The sequence below is a fragment of the Lutra lutra genome, chromosome 4 (assembly GCF_902655055.1).
Source record: "Lutra lutra chromosome 4, mLutLut1.2, whole genome shotgun sequence".
Classification (NCBI taxonomy): Eukaryota; Metazoa; Chordata; class Mammalia; order Carnivora; family Mustelidae; genus Lutra; species Lutra lutra.
The window spans coordinates 170,689,102-170,710,473 of NC_062281.1; the positions used below are offsets into that span (position 1 = coordinate 170,689,102).

At 35.7% G+C, this 21,372-nt stretch overlaps 1 protein-coding gene across 12 annotated transcripts in view; it reads right to left on the reverse strand.

Moving 5' to 3' along the window:
- Positions 1–4,908: 4,908 nt before the first annotated feature.
- ZMYM4 (zinc finger MYM-type containing 4) overlaps positions 4,909–21,372 on the reverse strand; it is a 122,571-nt gene continuing 106,107 nt past the window's right edge. For 10 of the 12 annotated variants that reach the window (XM_047724757.1, XM_047724758.1, XM_047724760.1 and 7 more), the window contains 4 exons: positions 16,344–16,455; positions 14,653–14,901; positions 12,226–12,355; positions 8,828–11,331 (listed from right to left, as the gene is read on the reverse strand). In XM_047724757.1, coding sequence (XP_047580713.1) covers positions 11,124–11,331; positions 12,226–12,355; positions 14,653–14,901; positions 16,344–16,455 — 699 coding nt within the window. In that variant the 3' untranslated portion in view covers positions 8,828–11,123. Of the gene's footprint in view, positions 6,410–8,827; positions 11,332–12,225; positions 12,356–14,652; positions 14,902–16,343; positions 16,456–21,372 lie in introns of those variants that run through there. The other 2 variants (XM_047724764.1, XM_047724763.1) reach the window with 2 other exon arrangements.

Genomic DNA, 21,372 nt, shown 5'->3' on the forward strand with positions numbered 1-21,372 from the left:
CATCCAGATTGGTAAGGAAAAAGTAAAACTCAGGATATTATATACAGAAAACCCTAAAGACTACCTAAAACTACTTGAACTGACAAATGAATTCAGTGAAGTTGCAGGATATAAAATCGATGTATAGAAATCTGTTGCATTCCTATATACTAATAATGAAGCAGCAAAAAGTGAAATTAAGAAAATAATCACATCTTCAATTTCATCAAAACCAATAAAATATCTAGAAATAAACTTAACCAAAGAGGTGAAAGACCTGTACTTTGAAAACTTTGAGACACTGGTAAAGAAATTCAAGGTGACGGGACGCCTGGGTGGCTCAGTTGGTTAAGCTGCTGCCTTTGGCTCAGGTCATGATCCCAGAGTCCTGGGATCGAGTCCCGCATCGGGCTCCTTGCTCAGTGGGGAGCCTGCCTCTCTCTCTGCCTCTGCCTGCCGCTCTGCCTGCTTGTGTTCTCTCTCTCTGACAAATAAATAATAAAAAAAAAAGAAAAAAAAAAGAAATTCAAGGTGATGTGAAGAAGGAAAGACATTCCGTACTCATGGACTGAAAGCACAAGTATTGTTAAAATTGCTATATTACCCAAAGCAATCTACAGATTTAATGTAATCTGAGTCAAAATACCAACAGCATTTTTCACAGAATTAGAACAATCCTAAAATTTGTATGGAACCACAAAACCTCGAACAGCCAAAGCGATGCTCAAAATGAAAAACAGGAGCATCTGGTGGCTCAGTCAGTTCAGTGTCTGCCTTCGGCTCAGGTCATGATCTCACAGTCTCAGATTGAGTCCCACATCAGGCTCGCTGCTCAGCAGTGAGTTGGCTTCTCCCTCTGCCTCTGTGATCTCTCTCACTTTTATGCTCTCTCAAAGAAATAAATAAAATGTTTAAAAAATGAAAAAGAAAAAACTGTAGGTATCATGATTCCAAATTTCAGTTATATTACAAAGTGGTAGGAATTCAAACAGAATGGCAGTGGCATAAAAATAAACATATAGGTAGGGACGCCTGGGTGGCTCAGTTGGTTAAGCAGCTGCCTTCGGCTCAGGTCATGATCCCAGCATCCTGGGATCGAGTCCCACATCGGGCTCCTTGCTTGGCAGGGAGCCTGCTTCTCCCTCTGCCTCTGCCTGCCACTCTGTCTGCCTGTGCTCACTCTCGCTTCTCTCTCTATGACAAATAAATAAATAAAATCTTTAAAAAAAAAAAAACATATAGGTCAACGGAACAGAACAGAAAACCAGAAATAAACCCACAAGTATTAATTAATCTTTGACAAAGGAGGAATGAATATAGAGTGGGAAAATGACAGTATCTACAACAAATGGTATTGGAAACACTGGACAGCAACATACAAAAGAATGAAACTGGATCACTTTGGACCACTCTTTTCATCATATACAAAAATACTCAAAATGGATTAAAGACCTAAATGTGAGTCCTAAAACCATAAAAATCTTTGGGCAAAGAACAAACAGTAATTCCTCTGACACAGGCCATAACAACATTTTTCTCGATATGTCTTCTGAGGCAAGGGAAGTAAAAGCAAAAACAAACTACTGGGATTACATAAAAATAAAAAGCTTCTGCACATCAAACAATAAAACTAAAAGACAACCTGCTAAGTGGAAGAAGAAATCTGCAAGTGACATAAGCAATAAAGGGTTAATATCCAAAAATATAAACTGGTAACTCAACAAGATAAAATAATCCAGTTAAAAAATGGACAGAAAACAGAAAAAGGCATTTCTCCAAAGAAGAAATACAGGTGGCCAAGAGACACATAGAAAATATGTTCAACAGCACTCATAATCAGGGAAATGCAAATCAAAACTCTAATGAGCTATCACTTTACATCTGTCAGAAAGGCTAAAATCAAAAACACAAGAGTTGGTGATGATGTGGAGAAAAAGGAACACTCTTACACTGCTGGTGGAAATGCAAAGTGATCCAGTAATAGCACTACTGGATATTTACCCCCAAAATACAAAAACACTAATCCAAGAGATTACATGGAATGCCTATATTTAATGTAGCATTATTTACAATAGCCAGACTACAGAAGTAGCCTAAGTGCCCACAGAGAGATGAATGGAGTATTACCCAGCCATGAAAACAAATGAAGCCCTGCCATTTGCAACATGGGTAGAGCTAGAGTATAATGCTAGCAAAATAAGTCAGAGAAAGACAAATACCATATGATGTCACTTATACCTGGGAAGAAATAAGCAAAGGGGGGAGGGGGAGAGACAAATCAAAAAACAGATTCTTAACTATAGAGAACAAACTGATGGGTTACCTGAGGGGAGGCAGGTGTTGAGGGGGATGGGGGAAACAGGTGATGGAGATTAAAGAATACACTTATCACAATGAAAAGAAAAATAATGGTAGATATAAGTTCTAATAGCAGTAGTTAAAATGAATATAAACATTTTAAACTTAACTGAAGACAGACTCCCACTCCTTCTTTTCCATCTTCACCAGCAACTTTTGCACAGAGACATTAGCATTTGAGGAAGCAAAGGGTGTGGAGTAACTGGGTGTGCCTGGAGCCCAGGAAGTCTGCTGGTGAGGGGCACCACAGTGAAGCAGCCCAGCAGCAGAGCAAATGAGGTTGTGGGTGGCCGGAACAGTAAGGAGACAGAAAACATTGTGCAAGTAAGTAATTCAGAAAGTAAGTGCATATATTAATAATGGGAGCCGGATTTCTCACTGTTTTATAAAATGATTTATGAATGTGTAAAGGGAGAAGGCTAGAAAGAACCCTAACCAAGGGGTTGGATTGAAATTGCAAGAAATGTTAAGAACTCACAAGCTAAAATAAATGGGCAGATAGATAGATATAGTTGTATACAGTTATGTGATATGTGTATAATTTGTTCATGGATTGACTCATTCTATACACCAATAGGACATAAGAAACAATTTTACCTCAGTAAGATGAGCACCAAGTGCTAAGGCATTAGGATTCCACGACGGATTCCAAGATTAGGGCAGGGAAAGTACAGAATAATCTTGGAACATCTTGTTTTGAGTAAGTAAATGCTGAAAAAATGATGGGGATATATCAGAAGGACATAGGAGGCGACCAGAACAGGCTTCCATTGGTTAAATCTAGGACAATCTGAGTATTAAAACAAATAATGAGAGCATCAGATTATAACCCAATGAGTAAAATAGGAATCCATGAGTCTATACTGATATAAACAAAAGAGTAAAAAATTAAAAGATTCTATGAATTCTATATAAAACATCTAACAACAGAGAGCAAAAATGATGGGAAAACATTATCAGGCAAACGTTAATTATGGGAAAGGTAAGGGATCAATATTTATAGTATCTGAGAAGACAGAATTCAATACCAAAAAAAAAAAAAAAAAAGGCTGAGAGACTGCATACTGATTAGAGCAATTAATCAAGAAAATGGATATTAGTATACCTCAAAACTGACAAAATTTTAGGCAAGGAAAGGGAGGGTGGATAACACTTGGGTTAAAAAAGGAAATGAGAAAACACTTCCAAACAGACTGATGATAATAAAATCATGTCTGAATCTAGGGACACCACTAAAGAGCTGAAGGGGAAAATAGATCTGAAGTCATTTTTCATTTTCATGAAATCATTTTCAGCAATAAGAATGATTAAGAATGAATAAAACAATCATTCAATTTAAAAAATGAACCAAGGGCGCCTGGGTGGCTCAGTGGGTTAAGCCGCTGCCTTCGGCTCAGGTCATGATCTCAGGGTCCTGGGATCGAGGCCCGCATCGGGCTCTCTGCTCAGCAGGGAGCCTGCTTCCTTCCCTCTCTCTCTCTCTCTCTCTCTCTGCCTGCCTCTCTGTCTACTTGTGATCTCTCTCTGTCAAATAAATAAATAAAATCTTTAAAAAAAAAAAAAAATAAAATAAAAAATGAACCAAAAAAACAAAGCAAGAAACATAGTAACAAAATCAGAAATAAGGAGAAAAGCAAGACTGACAAAACCAAATGGTGGTTTTTTTGAAAAGATTCTTGGAAAAGATGGATCAGAAAAAAGAGAAAAGGCAAGTAATATCAAATATAGAACGGAAGAAGGAAAAAAATTCATGAACAATATGTTAATAAAGCTGAACATAAATGAAACTATGAAAAACTTAAATATAAATATAAAATTATAGAGAAAACAAAACTATAGAGAAATATAAAAATCCAAATTGACATAAAAAATTTGAATAGGCCAGTGAACATTCAGTGAATTAAAATGGCTCCCCTTTAGAGGGATAAAAACAATTAACAAAATTATAAATTTTATAGTTTGACTATACATTCAAAAACAAGTTTTCTGTATGTTCCACAAAATGGAAAAGGAATAAAACTTGCCCAACTCTTTTTGAGTCTAGTGATTATCTAGACTCTAGTGATTCTAGATTCTAGTGATTCCAGTGATTCTAGACTCTATTGATTCTAGAATCTAGTGATTCCAAATTCATTCATCTCATTCAGATGAGAATTCAAGAAAAAAAATTAAGAAATATTTCACTTGTGATTACAGACACAAAAACAAAATACTAGCTAGCCAAACCTAACAAAATATACATATTTTTAAATTAATAAGGTTTTGTAAATAAATGCAAAAACTGTCCAACATAAGAAAATTAATGAGCTTCATAACATTAAGAAAGGCAAAAAATAAGGACTATTAAAAAAGGGCATCTGTAAATTCAATACTTTCTTATAACAAAGAAAAACTAGAAATAGAAGGGAATGTCCTTGGTAAAAGTTATATATCTAATCCAAAAGTATATATTAAAAATACATGTAAAACTAGGGTTTCATCAAGGAATGCAAGGATGGTTTGAGATCAGAAAAATCGACCAATGTATTTCACTAAATGAATAATAATACAAAATTATATAGATACATAAAATGCATTTGGTAACACTCTTTTATTTAATGGGGGGAGGGGAGGTTTTTTGTTTTTTGTTTTGTTTTGTTTAGTAAAAGCTATCAAAACTTTCTTATCTTTATGGTTAAGATTGCCTTCCAGACTGGATATACAGTTGACTCTCAAAAAACATGAGTTTGAACTGGAAGGTCCACATATACTTGGATTACTTCATAGCACAGTATCATAAATATTTTCTCTTCCTCATGATTTTCTTAGTAACATTTTCTTTTCTCTTCTTCACATTATTGTAATACAGCATATAATACATATAATACACAAAATATGTGTTAATTGACTATCTGTTAAATCAGTAAGGCTTCCAGTCAACAACAGGCTATCAGTAGTTACGTTTCTGGGAAGTCAAAACTAATACTCTAATTTTCAACTGTGCGATTACTGCCCAACTCCTGCGTTGTTCAAGGGTCAACTATACAGATCAGTTATTCTTGCAATATGTAAGGGTTTTTATATCCTAATATGAATACACTTGGCATTATTCACTTTTCTTATTTGGCCAATCTTAAGGACATGAACTGATGGATTTGAAGAGAAATTCCATGATTACTAAAGGAATCTGAACATCTCTTCGCATACATGTTCCCTGTTTGGGTTTCCCTTCTATGAAGTACTCACTATTCTTTGTTCGCTTTTCTTTACAATTCAGCAGTTGTGTGTATATTCGAGATATATATCATTTGGTGGTTTTGCAAGTACAGGTATTCCCGCTCTCTGAAAGTTGATATTAGGCCACTTCACTTTTACAGAAACTTACATTAGTACCCATTTTTGCTAACCGAAAGATATCAGAAGAGGATTTTCACTTTCACAAAAAAGGCACAACGCCAAAATAGCATTCTGAATTTTACAGCTAGTCCTTACAGAGGCAGTGCACACCCCAAGGAGCAAAAGCAGCACCACCAAGCTCCTTTCCTGGGAACTACCCTCAGCGTCTCAGCATCAACCACCTCTGTCTCCGTAACTATCTCTGCAAGGTGTCTGGGAGCATCTGTGCTTTATCTTTGTTTATTTTCTGCATCTGTTAGCAAGATGTGCCAAGAATCAGAAAAACCTAAGAGGGGTCGGGTCTGGGAATGCTAAAATTTTCCATATAGATATCCATTCTACACTGTTTTGGCTTACTTAAGTTTTCATAGGAACGCTGTATCTTCAGAGAGCGGGGAAACCTGTGTCTTCTCTGAGTCTGTCATTTGTTTGCTATCTTTTACTGACAATTATCTTTAATTCTGATACAAAGTTAATATATAAATTTTCTCCATATGGTTTGTGCTTTGGGAATTTTATTTAAGAAGCTCCTTTTCTCCCCCAGATCACAACAATATTTGCCGTATTTCTATTAATTTTATAATTTTACCTTTCACATTTAAGACCTTTAAATCCATTGAGAGCCCACCTTTGGACATGATGCTAGTTAGGTATCCTGTTTTCTCCATGTAAAAAGCCAGTTTTCCAACACCACCTACTAAAACAAACACAGGATTTTTGCACATTACTTAATTACTAAATACTTTATAGCTTTCAGTGCTACTGTGAATAGTATCTTTACCTTTTAATCACATTGTCTAATTAGCTGTTGCTCTAGTAGAAAAGTGCTTGAAATTTTCATGAACTATTTTGTAGCTACCATTCTTAAGCTTGTTTTTCAGAGTTTGCTGTTTTCTTAAATGCAGGTGTCATTGCACATCTGAAAATATGACTTAAAAATAATGAGTTTCATAAGCGCCCTGGCTGGCTCGGCTGGTGGAGCATCCAACTCTTGTCTCAGGGTCATGAGTTGGAGCCTCACACTGGGTGTAGAGATTACTTAAAAAATAAATAAATAAAATAAAAATAATGAGTTTCCTCTTTCCAATACTGACAGTCTCTTTCTTTTTCTTCCTTATGGTCTGGATTAGAATTTCTAGTTCTATGTTAAGCAGTAGCATGACCCTGGGTGTAGTAAATCTGTTAGGAAATGCATTTGTTTACTTTAGCAGAGACCAAATAACAATGGCTGAAGTAAGACAGAAAGTTTCTTTCTCATGTGAAGGTCTGAGCTAGCAGGCAGTTCAGTAGAGAAGTGCCTCTGCCTTACGAGGTTAATGTGCTTTTGATATGCTGCCCTTTCCCACGCAGACAGAACTGGGCTGCCATGAGCGTAGTGACATTCTGGCCCATTGAAAAGGGGAAATTACAAGACAAAGGCAAGCTCTTTCCTTTTAAAAAGGATGTGGCCTGCTAGTTATAAACTGTTTCCATCCCCTTGGTCAAAAGTCAGTCCCATGTTCACAGTTGCAAAGTAGCCTGGAAAATATAAGCGCTTACCAAAGAAACTACTGCCTAGCTAAAACAAGGCAGAGGAGTAGGGGGTTCTGTTAATGAAAGAAGAAGTGGGGAGATGTATATTGCTGTATAGTTGTCTTGCTCCCAAATCATGGTATATAACCATTACTAAGTAAATGAAATTTCATTTCATTCAATTGTGGAAATTTCTGCAATTGAAAAAAAAAAAAAAAAGTATATCATGTATTTCCTCCTTCTTTCAATGTATTAAGTTATCAGTGGATTTCTGTGATGTCAATTACTCTTCATATGTATATAAGCATGAGTAAAGAACTTATGATTACATAAGGCACTTAGTTATTCTAAATATTTGGTTCAAATCATATAAGATATTATGTTTTGCAGAATTGGAAGCACTGGGGTGCCTGGGTGGCCCAGTAGGTTAAACAAGCAGCTGCCTTCGGCTCAGGTCATGATCCCAGGGTCCTGGGATCGAGTACCAAACTGGGCTCCCTGCTCAGTGGGGAGTCTGCTTCTCCCCCCTCTGCTTGCTGCTCCCCTGACTTGTGCTTTCTGTGTGTGTCAGATAAATCAATAAAATCTTGGGAAAAAAAAAAAAAAGAATCGGAAGCACTGAACTTTGAAAATACAGGCTGCAGGAAGGGGATTAACCTTTATTTAAAGTCTTGCTATATGCCTAGCAATGTTATGATAAAAAAATCTATCACATCCAAAAGCCTAACATGTGCCAAACTCATAAAAGTTATTCTTATTCCCACTTTATAAGAAAACTGAGGCACACAGTAGTTAAGTGATTTACCTAAAGCTATACAACCAGTAAGTAGAAAGACTAGGCTCCAAAGCCTCAGATCTTCCTACTCTGTAACAATGCCTCTCAATGACTATTCTTTCAACAATGATAATACACAGGAGGAACTAGTGAATTAGTGCTTAATTATTTCCTCAAATTTCAACTCACTACCACAGTGAACTTTTTTATTTGCATGGAAAATTAAATTCTGAATTTAATAGAAAGCTGGGATTCATACGTAGAAATTCATTTTACTTTAGACTTCTTGGAAAACTCCTGTTCTACTAAATTAGGAATGCCAAAAGGCAGTAGACAGAAACAGTCCATGTGGAATTGATAGTGGGTTTGCACAATACCCAGATAGAGTGAGAGTTGATGGAAAATGCCATTTAGTCTCACATTTCCAAATTACGTATTTATCCTTAAGAAATAGATATATGTTCTTTATCCCAGTCTCACAATTTCAGAATCATTCAAGGTGAAATGATGCAAACTTTGTAAATCTCAAAAAACTTTGCCTGAAATGAAACATATACCTATAGGATACCTGGTATTTCTAAGCTTTCAAGGGTCTCCCTATAGTTAACTAAAAATGGGAACGAGTCTTTTGATGGAAAAAGAAAACAAGTGAAAAGACTTCGCAATGAAACAATATGCTTACTGCACTAAGTAAAATCCAAATAATTTATTTCCTGAAAACTGCTCTCTCTTAGTAATATACCATCTGTTGGCTCATACACGTAAGGTTAAACAGAAAAAAAAATATTTAAAATTCGTTCAAGACAAAGAAAAGGAATAACTCACCCATCAAATACAAATATACTATTTTATTCTAAGGGAATATTTCTGTAGTTTCTGCAAGGGGAAAACCCAAAAGTGGTTAAAAAACAAAAAAGAACAGAAAGGATAATTTAGATGTTTTGCTTGTTTGATGTTTTTTTTTTTCCTCCCCTGGAAATAAAAATGCAATATTACATAATTTTAATAAAATTTTAAAAAGCAAATAGTCTGACACACATATCAACAGCTACGCTTATGAAGAATGACCAATAATTAATCAAGATTTTCTTTTACGTATTAATTTAGGGTCTGGATAACTCTGTGGACTAACATGCAATTGAAGTCCTGATACAGTCATTGACCTGGGTATTAGCTGTTCTCAGTTAAAAGATACAGATTTCTTTTTTTCTCTCTGGTGTTTTCTAACAAATGTATCTACTATGCCAACAATATTTGTTCTTGATACAACTACAGAAGGGGAAATGTTAGTGTTTATACAAACCATAAAATTTGTATAGTGGGGGCTATTACAACTGATATTTCTGGATAGTTTATTGGCAGACTTATCAGACAATCCAGTTGCTTTTCCTCCATATCAAACAAGATCTGGATGTAAGAAGTTTTCCAGTCAGAAATGACAAACACAGATGGAATTAATCATACAGAACTGGGGCAGATTTACTTCTTTCACAAAGTTCCTGGTAACCAAAACGAAATTTGTTACAGGCAGAGGGACAGAACCATCAAGTATACAACGTCAAAAGGCCTACTTTTAAACTTTTATTGTACTTAAATGACTTTCATTTATTTAAAAAAAACCAAAACACCTGCCACCCCCATCTAAAAAATGGGATATACTGAAAAGTCTTTCAAGGTTAAAATTTCTAAGAGGCTTTTTGGACTTCTTGCATTTCTATTACAGGGTCAAATTCACCTCAGCTAAAGAAGTTCTGTGATTGGCCAACATCATAAAAGCTTTGAGTCAAAATTTTCTGGGGGCAGAAGCTGAGAATGGAGATGAGGGAGATGGACTGATATGCCAAACACACCTATGACTTGCAATCCTCAAAGAACTACTAAAACAGCTAGAGTTTGGAATAATGCTATAAGACCTGCTGTGGATATGCAAGACAGTCAATGTCTTTGTATCCTAACCCCAGAATCCATATTTTCAAGTTTCTTAGGGCAATAAGATCATCTTCCAAATGCTTTACAGGAACATACTAGGACCTTTTCTACCATACTTCTGACAGCTAAGTAATACTGTGTCTTTGTGGAATCACTCACAGGTTTGCCAGAGTAAGGAGAGAGACTATTCTTTTTGAAATGACAAGGGCCTCCAGAAACTGGTGCAAAAGACAAAATAAGAGGATCTGGGAAATAGGAAGATAAAACAATGAGAGAAAAGCTGCCATTTGGGGATAAAATGAAAACAAAAGAACCCCCATTTCTGTGTACCACAGCTCATGCTATGAGACAGCAGCAATAAAGGCTGACACCCAGAGAAGTGGGCATTTTAGTGGGTTTTCTACAAACATTTCAAGACACTTGGGGTCTAATGGGCTCCACAGATTTTCTGTGTGCATAATCAGTTCGTGGAGTTTCAGCCCCTTTACCTCAATTTACCCACATTTAGACCCACAGGTGAGAAGGCTAGACCCAGAAAGTGAAGGGACACATTACTGTGTGAACAGCAGTGAAGGCCTTTTTCCCTGATGTGAGGGGCCCATGGCAAAAGCACCAGAGGCTTCTATCCTTCACAGAACTGGCTTGGCAGTGAAAATCAAAATCAAGACCACATCACTCTCTACCTTTTAAAAAAAAGTTGAGTATTTTTATTGGGTCTTCAAGTCTGGGTCCCACAGTCCTTATCTGATGTCACTCTTAGCTCTGCACTGATTTCTCCCCTGACGTGCACATAGGGCTTGCCCAAGTAGCCTACTGCAGCCAAGGTTTGATTCCAAAGCTACCTCTCTAAGGTCTAAGGTTACTATGGTAGAGTTTTATACAACAGTTTTCCTTAAAAATATTCCACAATTTGTTATTCCCAAACAAAATAAGATTATGCACCACTCAGAGAAATTGGTTAGTCATTCTGAAGATGTCTAAGAACTCTATCACTGCCAAAGAACATTTCTCAGGTTCATATTCTTTCCTTCAGTTTTCATTTGTACATCCACACTGTGGTTCACGAGTCATCTGTTTTCCATTATCTTATAATCAAGTCAAGAGGACTTGGACTTGTACATCGTTTTCCAAAGCTGGATGCATTCACAGTTTGGTGCATACCCATGTGTATGAAAATAGGAACCCCACTTCCACTTTAATCTGATAATTCAACATCAGAGTCTTCTGATTTGGCTTTGGCAAGTTCTTCGTGTACCTCCCTCACCATGAGAATACGTGTTAACATGGTGTCCAGGGTCCCAGGGTCTATCGGGAATGTGGAGTACCACATGGGACTATTCGGAACACAGGAGCGCTCGGGTTGCAGGTAAAACACATCATTCCTCTGCTTCACACTTTCAGAACTATCCACAGGGAAAAAAAAAAAGAAAGAAAGAAAGAAACTAAGGAAATTGGGGATCAGAAAATGTAGGAAATATGTAACTACTCTTTAATATAGTGGTTCTCGCCTTTTTCCCTACTGTGACTAATGTCATAGATAAGCGATGCACCCAGGGAGATAAGTAAGTTTACAAGCACACTCCCCCTGGTGCAACCTGTGACTGCACATTTTCTATACTCACCAGAGGTGAGTATAATATTAACAGAAGACAGAGTATAAGTCATTCATGAACTTTAGTATTTAAAACATTATTAGGAGCAACAAAAAATTCAACTCACATATGACACTATGGCTGAGAACCACATATCCTCAGCACCCACTAACCTGCAATGATCCCCAGGAGCATTCAGTACACATTACCACGGGGCAAACCCAGTCACTACATTTCTCTGAGAAAAAAGTGCTTTAGTGTGGCTCCTATAACTCTAAAGTCTTAAAGTTTCTATAAGAGAAAGACCATTCAAAAAATAGAAATTCCTTAAAAATAAACTGTTTTTCTATTTACAGGTTTAGGAGTACAACCTCTCCTCTAAAATTTTTCCTAAATAAATAGCAAAATCACAACATAGTTATCACATAAAGGGTGAGCAACAGTTGTAAAGATCAAACAATAGCTGTGATTCTTGCTTTTGAAGAGATTTTTAGAAAAACAATTATCAAGATAAAGCAGTTTGGTTTTGGGTCCAAAATCCAGGCAGATATGAGAAAAGGGACAAAAAGGAGATTAAAGGTATACCTTTGTCTAAAGTTGTATTTCGGATATTCAAGTATCTTAAATCATGTTAATCATGTATCTTAAAACATGTTAACTACTCTTTGAACTGTGCTGAACCTAGTCCGGAGGAAGGCTGCTTACCATTTTGACAGGTAAAACTCATAAAGTCGGACTGGACATCGTAATGGGTTGTCAGTATTCTCTGCCATCTCCACACCCACTGGAACCTCATCATCTTCATTTCGTTTCCTTTTGCCAACAGTTAGTTTATCTTGAGATGGGAAATAATAATCAAAAGATTAGAAGAATCTTTTCTTCCAGTCTCAAGACAGGCACTGAGCTTTGTTTCCAGTCAGAACTGTCAGTCCCTTCTCCTCCCACGAGCACTGACTGAGCACCTACGGAGGCCCTAGACAGTGTTTTAAGTACTGCTTAATAGGACTGAACAAATCAAAGCCACTGTTCTGTAAAATTTATGTTTTCCAGCTCACCAAAACGGGTGTAGCATGGCAAAAAGCATGGTACTAGAGAGTTAGGTCCTAATTCTGAACCTGATTTTGCTATGAAATTTCATCGGGTATATCTTAAGCCACAGCAAGATAAAGAAGGGGGAAAAAAGGGTTCTAAGTGCTCTTCTACAGAACAGACCAAGAGAGAAGTTGTCACCTCTTTACCTGAAAATACTTTTACTGTGGGGCATCAGAGTCCAGTGGGTACTATCAAGTTTCTTCTAGCTGTCACAGTATTATGAAAAATGGAATCTTTGTTGGGAAAACAAATTCTAAGTTGACCATTTGATAAGAAAAGGGCAAGCCCTTTTTCACCAACAGAATTTTGTAGAGGCCAAGGGTTATCAAAAAGAAACCAGGGTGAAGACATGGAAAGTAGAGCTGTTTCTTTCCCACTTTCTCCATTCAGGCTTTAAGAGAATATTAGTGGGTGGTGGATCTGAACCTGAAGAAAAGGGTTTTCTTCTTCTTTTCTTATAGCTGCTCTTAATAGGTGGCAAAGAACTTTCCCCAGCTTCCTGCATCAGTTATTACTTAAAATTCACCCCAGTTTTCTATTTAGAGGGTACCTAAATATAAAGACTCATTCATTCAGAAAAGAAGCTGAACTTACTACCAGTCTTGTAAAGCACCTCATCAGAAAACAGGGAAATGTTACCTGATTGCCTCTCCCTGCCCCCAATATCAATTAAGAGCATAAAGTGGGCTATACACGAGCAAAATAAAGGAGACAGGACATAGTCATGGGGTGAGAAAGCACAATGGTGTTACATTTTCTAAAGGAAAGGAACAACTGAGAGAAAAGTTAAAACAACCATGAACATCACAATTATTCTTTACAGAGTTTAGTTTCAGTAATTTTTAAAGTCTCACATTCAAAACATATATATATTTCATTCTTATCCCAAGAAAGTAACAACTTGACTTCTGGAATTTTAGAACTTACAATTTTGGTTAGAATTAATATGTTTAATTTCTAGTTCCATAATATGTTAGTTTTTTTTAAATGTTAAAAACAAACTACTACTGAGTAGGCTGTTTTGGGAATGTAAGACCATAAACCTTCTAAGAAAATTGTGGCCGCTGACATTACTCCACCATATACTAAACTGATACAGATCTTCCCTGACATACAATGGGGTTACAACCTGATAAATCCACCCCGAACAAAAATGCATTTAATACATGTAACCTTTCAAACACCATAGCTGAAACATGCTCGGAACACTTATATAGCCCACAACTCAGCAAAAATCCCCTAACACAAAGGCTATTTTACAATAAAGTATTGACTACCTCATGTCATTGATTAAATACAATACTAGAAAGTGAAAGGGCTGACTGGGTACAGAATGGCTATAAGCATACTGTCCACCCTTGTGATCCTTGGGCTGACTGGGAGCTGTAGACTGTTGCCACCCAGCATCACAAGTGAGGATCATATTGCATTCCACTAGCCCAAGAAAATACCAAAATCCACATTCAAAGTACAGTTTCTACTGAATGCATGCATGTAGCTTTTTCACGACTGTAAAGTTGAAAAATTATTAAGTCAAACATCATCTGCATACTCTAGGCCAGGTTTTAAGTTTCTTCAGAAATTGACAGTTAATATTAACTATAAAGAGTTTTAGTTAACTATTTTTTTAACTAAAAATTAACTAAAAATCAATCAATCAAGATTTAGAAATAATAGGTTTGAAAATTACGTTCCTTTAAACTAGCATTTGGGTGATCTATTTCCTCTAAATCAGTGATTCTGATTCTTAGCTGTGTGTTTAAATTCTCTGGAAAGTTTTACAATGCAGATTTATTTGGGCTCTATTCCTGACCATTAAATCAGAATTTCTAATTTAAAAGCCAACAAAAGTACAGAGAAGCAAGTGATTGTGGCAAGTCTTTAACCTAGCCTTGGCAATAAAAAAGCATCTATACTTTAAAGCTACATATAAAGCTACACTCTTCCATGTCTAGAATTTTTAGTTATCCTTCTGTGGTAAGTCTCTATTTGCATACTAACCAGACTTCGAATAAAAATCTCACAAACTCCACCACACACCTGGTTCTGACTCCTGCTTTTGTAAAGGTGGAAAGAACCTCAGATATGTCATCTTGGTGCTATACTTCAGAGTCCTAGTCCGTCTCATCACGTGGGCAAAGGAAAGCTTCAAGTGTTCAGTCACATTCTTGAGTTGAAAGTATTTGGTATTGAAGAAAAGGAGGGTGTTCAAGAGGACGATGGGTGAGTAGGCGCCCAGCTGTTTGCACTCCCACAAATGCTCTTCTTCAATGCGAGAGAACATGTAACCTGCACCGAAGAAGGGGGAAAGCAGTAACAGTACTAAGCTCCCGCTAGACAGGACCAAGTAATAAATTCTCAGACAGGACTATATAAAGGAAGTGACCCATTGTTCCCTTCTCCCCTCCTCCCTTCTATGGAAAATCAGAAAAGGCACCCCAAAGAAAGAGCAGATAAGTCCAATGAAGCAGATGCCATGAGCAATCCCCTGAAACAGTTTTAATCTATTGTTATTTTAGACCAGGGTTTGGCTAACTTTTTCTGTAAAGGGCCAGATGGTAAATATTTCAAATACTATGGGACGCAGAGGCTCTGAACAACTCTGTTCTTACCAAAGATGGGGAGCAGCAGACAATACAGAAATAAACAGGTGTGGTATGTACCAATAAAGTTTACTTATACACGGAAATTTAAATTTCATACAATTTTAATTTTCATTTGCCACAAAATATTACTCTTCTTTAGATTTTCTCCAACCATTTGTAACTCATGGACTATACAGAAACAGGCAGCAGGCCAGATCAAGCAGTCTGCAGACTCCTGTTTGAGATCATTATGCTTACTGTTAACTAGTTCAGTTTCATTTTAGCTCAGATCATTAAAAGGCAGCTAGCTCCCTCCCTCCCTCACACACCCTCTTATTTTAAATTACATTAAGAGTGACTACTGTGATGACTTATATGGGATTCTTTTTGAAAAGCAGGAGTCCTACAGAAGAATTAATATGAGTACACCTTTAAGCACACACTCCTCATGATAGCCTTTAAACGCAGGTCCTTCCTGACGTTCTCACCAATCCTCTTTGTTGCTGCTTATGCATTCTATTAGTGGGAGTGGGAGACTAACCACAAGCATGAATTTATTACTTCCAACTCTTATCTCCCTTGTCTCTTCTTTGGATGCTAAATGCATCAAGACACCACACTGCTCAGAACGCTTCAAAGGTGCTCTCTGCCCAAAAGGGGCACAAAATCCTAAACGTCACGTTCAACCTCTCTGTTCACAGCCAAGGAGCCTAAGACCAGGAGTAAATCAGGAAGTTGTCCAACAACGTATGGCCAAAGATAATTCAACGATGAAGACTTAACTCTTCTAACAACCAGTACAGGGTACTGATAATGAACTACTGAGGAAGGTCCACTGCAAATGGGTATAGTCTAGAAGTAAAGTATATGTCAGCTGCTGGTATAGTGTTCAACTTCACTGACACTACCAAACCAAAAATGGCTTCTAAAAAGTAAATACAACTTCCAGTTTTACTTTTGTTACACTGTATGGAAGTTATAATTTTACTAAAATCAATAATAAACCAAAGAGTTTCTCCTCAGAAGTCCAAATATGCTATAAATTAAGACAAAAATATAAATGAACAATTTATAAAAAGATAATCATAAAAAATAAGTACTTTAGGAAGGCATATCATGAAAAGAATCAAAAGATAAGCATCCTACCATTAGGAAGTATTGTAGGTTCCCATATTTTCAAGAGTTTGGTAAGTTCAATCATAAATCTGGAATAGGGCTCAGTAAAAATGTTATCTATTCTACCATTTTCAAACAGGTACTACAAGAGAAAAAATGGAAACATATATGTTGATACAAAGAAAACACAAGCTTTTTAAAAAAGATTATTTGAAGGAATAAAGTTTACCATTAATTTTTGCCCTTAACATTGTGAAACATTTTAAGGAAACACCTTGAAATACCAGGATGCAAGCTATAAGGTCCTTTATATAAGAACTATCAATATCCCAACCACTGAGCTTGCAAAGTAAAATTTTCTATTTCCTTTTTAAAACATGCATGATACAGAATAATTGTAATAAATACTACAAGTACCTTTTACTCAGTTCATGAAACTGATATACTAAAAACTGGTTCTAATTTGTATTTTCCAAATCATTTTTCAAACTAACAGGATCTGAATGCAAATGTACTCTCAGAAGTTTTTAGTTTTTTAGCTTAGTTACAAGATCACTTCTTAAAATAATTCAGTTAGCTAGTGTCAGGTGACCTAAGGATACCCAAGTTTTAAACAGCTCTCAGTTCTCTGTACTGCAACCCAGCCTTCAGAAAGTTCAAGTCTAATTATAGGATATAATACTATCCTAATTCATCAAGAATCATTTCACAGAATGGGAAACATGAAACAACGTGGGTAAAGTACTGCTAAAAAACATCTTGAGGGTACAGGGCAGGTAGATGACATCACTCAGGGAAATAAAATGAGCATTTACAGAACAACACAAGGTATAATTACATGCCGAAAATCTTCTGCTGTTTTTGAGATTCAGTATTTTTAACTTATTTATCTATGGCTATTTTGGTTTCCTGCTCTTCTATCCAATGTATGACCTGGAGAAAAACTTTAGTTACATTTGTTCTGGCTAGTGAAAATTATATGCCATTTCAACATACATTCTTAATAGGCCTCTTCAAAAGCAATTCATGACATTGCCAGATTACAGTTTTACTGCTGAGAAGTATTCACCTTTTTCTTCTTTTAATAATTTTTACAACCTAAAAATATATATCCTCATTACAGAAAAAAGTTAAAATACAGAGAAAGTAGAAGAATGACATACTCCAACTCACTACATATTAGAAATACAGAGTTGAGTTTTATACCTTTACTCAAACACATGAATCATATAAAATAAAAGTTTTAAAAATCACTTTCCCCCTTGGACCAGGAAAAAGACAAAATTGCCTGTTCTTGCCACTTCCATTTAACATTGTATATGAAGTCCTAGCTACAATAACCAGGCAGGAAAAACAAAGGCATTCAAATAGGAAAGGTTCTAAGGAGTAAAACTACCTGTTTATAAATGACATAAGCCTATATACAGAAAATTCTAAATACATACACACACATGAAATTGTTACTAGAGTTAATAAATGAATTCAGCAAAGTTAACAGGATACAAACAACAGAAAAATCACTTGCAAAGAACAATCCAAAAAGGAAATTAAGAAAACAATTCAATTTACAATTGTATCAGAAAGAATACTTTAGAATAAATTCAACCAAGGAGGTACATGACTGACACACTTAAAACTACAAAAAAAAAAAAGTTAAGAAATTAAAGAATATTTAAGAAAAACATCTCATGGGGTGCCTGGGTGGCTCAGTGGGTTAAAGCCTCTGCCTTAGGCTCAGGTCATGATCCCAGGGTTCTGAGATCAAGCCCTGCATTGGGCTCTCTGCTCAGCAGGGATCCTGCTCCCCGGTTCTTTCTCTGCCTGCCTCTCTGCCTACTTGTGATCTCTGTCTGTCAAATAAATAAATAAATAAATAAAATCTTTTTAAAAAATCTCATATTCATGGATCTGACAAGAATACTAGTAAAATGGCAATATTGCCAAAGGCAATCTACAGATTCAGTGCTATCCTATCAAAATCACAATTTTTTTTTTATTTTTTTGCAGAAAGGGAAAAGCCAATCCTCAAAGTCATATGGAATTGGAAGGAGCCTTGAAGAATCACACTTCCCTATTTCAAAATTTAGTACAAAGCAACAGTAATCAAAATAGTGTATATTGCCATATGATTAGCCATACAGACCAATGTATTAGAATTGGAAGTCCAAAACAAACACATGTCAAATGATTTTCAATAAGGATGCTAAGACAGAACATTCAATGGAAAAAGAACAGTCTCTTCAACAAAAGGTGATATCTACATACCCAGTTATCCCTAACTCACATGTATCCCTACCTTGCATGAGATTTAAAAAAGAACTCAAAATGAATCAATGGCCTAAACATAAGAACTAAAACCATAAAACTCTTAAAAGGAGACAGAGGGGTAAATTTTCATGAATTTCAATTTGACAATGGATTCTTGGATAAAACACCAAAAAAGCACAAGTAACAGGAAAACTGAACATCAAAATTCAAAACTTTTATGTGTATTTTTATGCATACATATGTATACTAATAAGAGAATGAAAAGAAAACCTGGAAACTAAGAAAAAATATTTGCAAATCACATATCTGATAAAGAGTTTAATATTCAGAATATAAAAAGAAATCCTACAACTCAACAACAAAAAGACAAATAACCCAATACAGAAATGGAGCAAAGGACTTAAATATTTATCCAAAGAGGACAGAAAGAAATGGCCAACGAGCACATGAAAAAATGCTCAATGGCATTTTAGTCATTAGGGAAATGCAAACCAAAACTACAATGAGATATCACCTCACTGCCATTAGATGACTATTAAGAAAAAAGGAAATTAACAAATGTTGGCAAGGCTATGGAATACAAATAGAACCCTCATACACTGTTGCTGAGAACATAAAATGGTGCAGCCACTGTAGAAAATGGTTTGGTGGATTCCCAACAAGCTAATCATAGAGTTACCACATGACCATGTGATTCCACCTGTAGGTATAAGACTCAAAAGAACTAACAACAGACATTCAAACAAAATCCTGTACATGAATGTTCAGTTCGTTCACAGTATCATTCACCTTTTGTGAGAGCCAAAAGATAGAAACTTGCTCAAATGTCTATGAACAGATGAGTAAATAAACAAAATGTGGTATACCCAAGAATTAAATAATTCATACATCAAAGGAGTGAAGTACTGATTCATGCTACAACATAGGTGAACTCTATGTTGAAAGAGGCCAGACACAAAAGGCCACATAAAACTGTGTAATTCTATTCAAATGAATAGGCAAATCCATAGAGATAGAAAGCAGATTTATGGTTGCCAGGGATGAAATGGATGAGGTAAGAGGAAGTGGTTACTTAATGGGAATGAGATTTCCATTTAGGGTATTAAAGTTTAGAGCAACATAGTGATGAGATTGTACAACATCCTGAATGTACTAAATGCCACTGAACTGTACACTTCAAAATGGTTGTTTTATGATAGTGTATTTTATCATAATATAAATATTGCACTACACTACTTTAAAAATATATGTCCCTAAGAGTTTTCCATGTAAATATAAATAAAAGCAATTCACTGCTTTTTAACTACTCTACAGTATTCAACAGTACAGACAGGTTATAGACGATTGAACCATTATTATTTTGATGAACATAAAGATGGTTTCCAATTTTTTGCTGTTAAAAACAATGCTACAATGAAAATACCAGTACATATGTATGTACAAGTGTGTGCATTTCTTTGGGGAAAAATACTGATCAATGGATTTACTAGACGGAAGAATCTACATGCATTTAAAGTTTTGTTTTGTTTTGTTTTTAAGATTTTTAAGTGATCTCTATATCCAACACAGGACTCAAATTCATAACCCCAAGACCAAGAGTTGCACACTCCACTCACTGAACCAGCCATGCACCCCTCCATCCATTTAAAGTTTTAATAGTCACATCAACTTGCCCTCTGAAAAGGCCTCCATGCAAGAAAAACGTACACCTATCTTCACTAATACTTGGTATTATCAAACTTTTCAATCTTTCAATTTTTAATCAGCCTAATGGGTGCAATTTTTCTTTGGTTATAGTTGAACACCCTTCATATTAGAGAGGTGGTCCACCAAAGTAATCGTAAGAACAGACTCCAAAAATAAACCATCTGGATTCATATCCTGGCCTTGGCAATTACTACCCTGGGGACTTTAGGCAAGTTTTAACTCACTGTGCCTCAGCAGAAAATGGTGATGATGAGAGTCCTTACACATCAGAGGGGCACACCAACAAATAAATGAGTTAAAATATGAAATAAGTTTATATTAATACATAGCAAACACAGTAAATGATTGTTAGGCATTCCTGTACATTATGTCTGTTGATTTTCCTTGTTACTTGTCTATTTGTTTCTTTTGTCAATCATCCCCCTTCTTGGCTAATGTTAACAGTGGTGGCCCAGGTGTTGATATTACAATTGAATTTAGTTTATTTCTTTACATTTTTATGTATTTCCAAAATTCTTTACAATAAGCATAATTATTTTTATAATCAGAAAAAAAGAAGCACATTTGAGATGTCAACATAAGTAACTTTTTAAAATTCTTTACAGTTAAGGAAAAGTTATTATTTGTCAAAATTGGTAAAAGGCTCATAATATTTATTTTCTAAAACAATCAGCTGACAATTTATTAACTTACATAATCTTTTTAATAGTATTTTATACTCATTTGTAACTATAAACATGATAAATACACTAGGAAAAACTTTCATAAGTTTATGACTTGTCTCACAAATTAGAGAGTATTTTATAGGTACCAGAGTATTTGGTATGCAAAGCAGTCAAATGTTTTTGACTGAAATCACAGCAACAACGTTTTGATTATATTCAAATCAGAACAGGAATCACTACCACACTTGATATCTCTATTGATAAAACCAGAAAATGTTCCTTAGATTCATAATATCATAAACTCTACAAGTACAGGAAGTCTGCTTAGACTCTTCACAATTTTTACCTAACCAAAACGCACACATAGGTAATAAATTTTATTGGTTGAAAGAACCTATAAAAGTCCTCTCATATGCTGA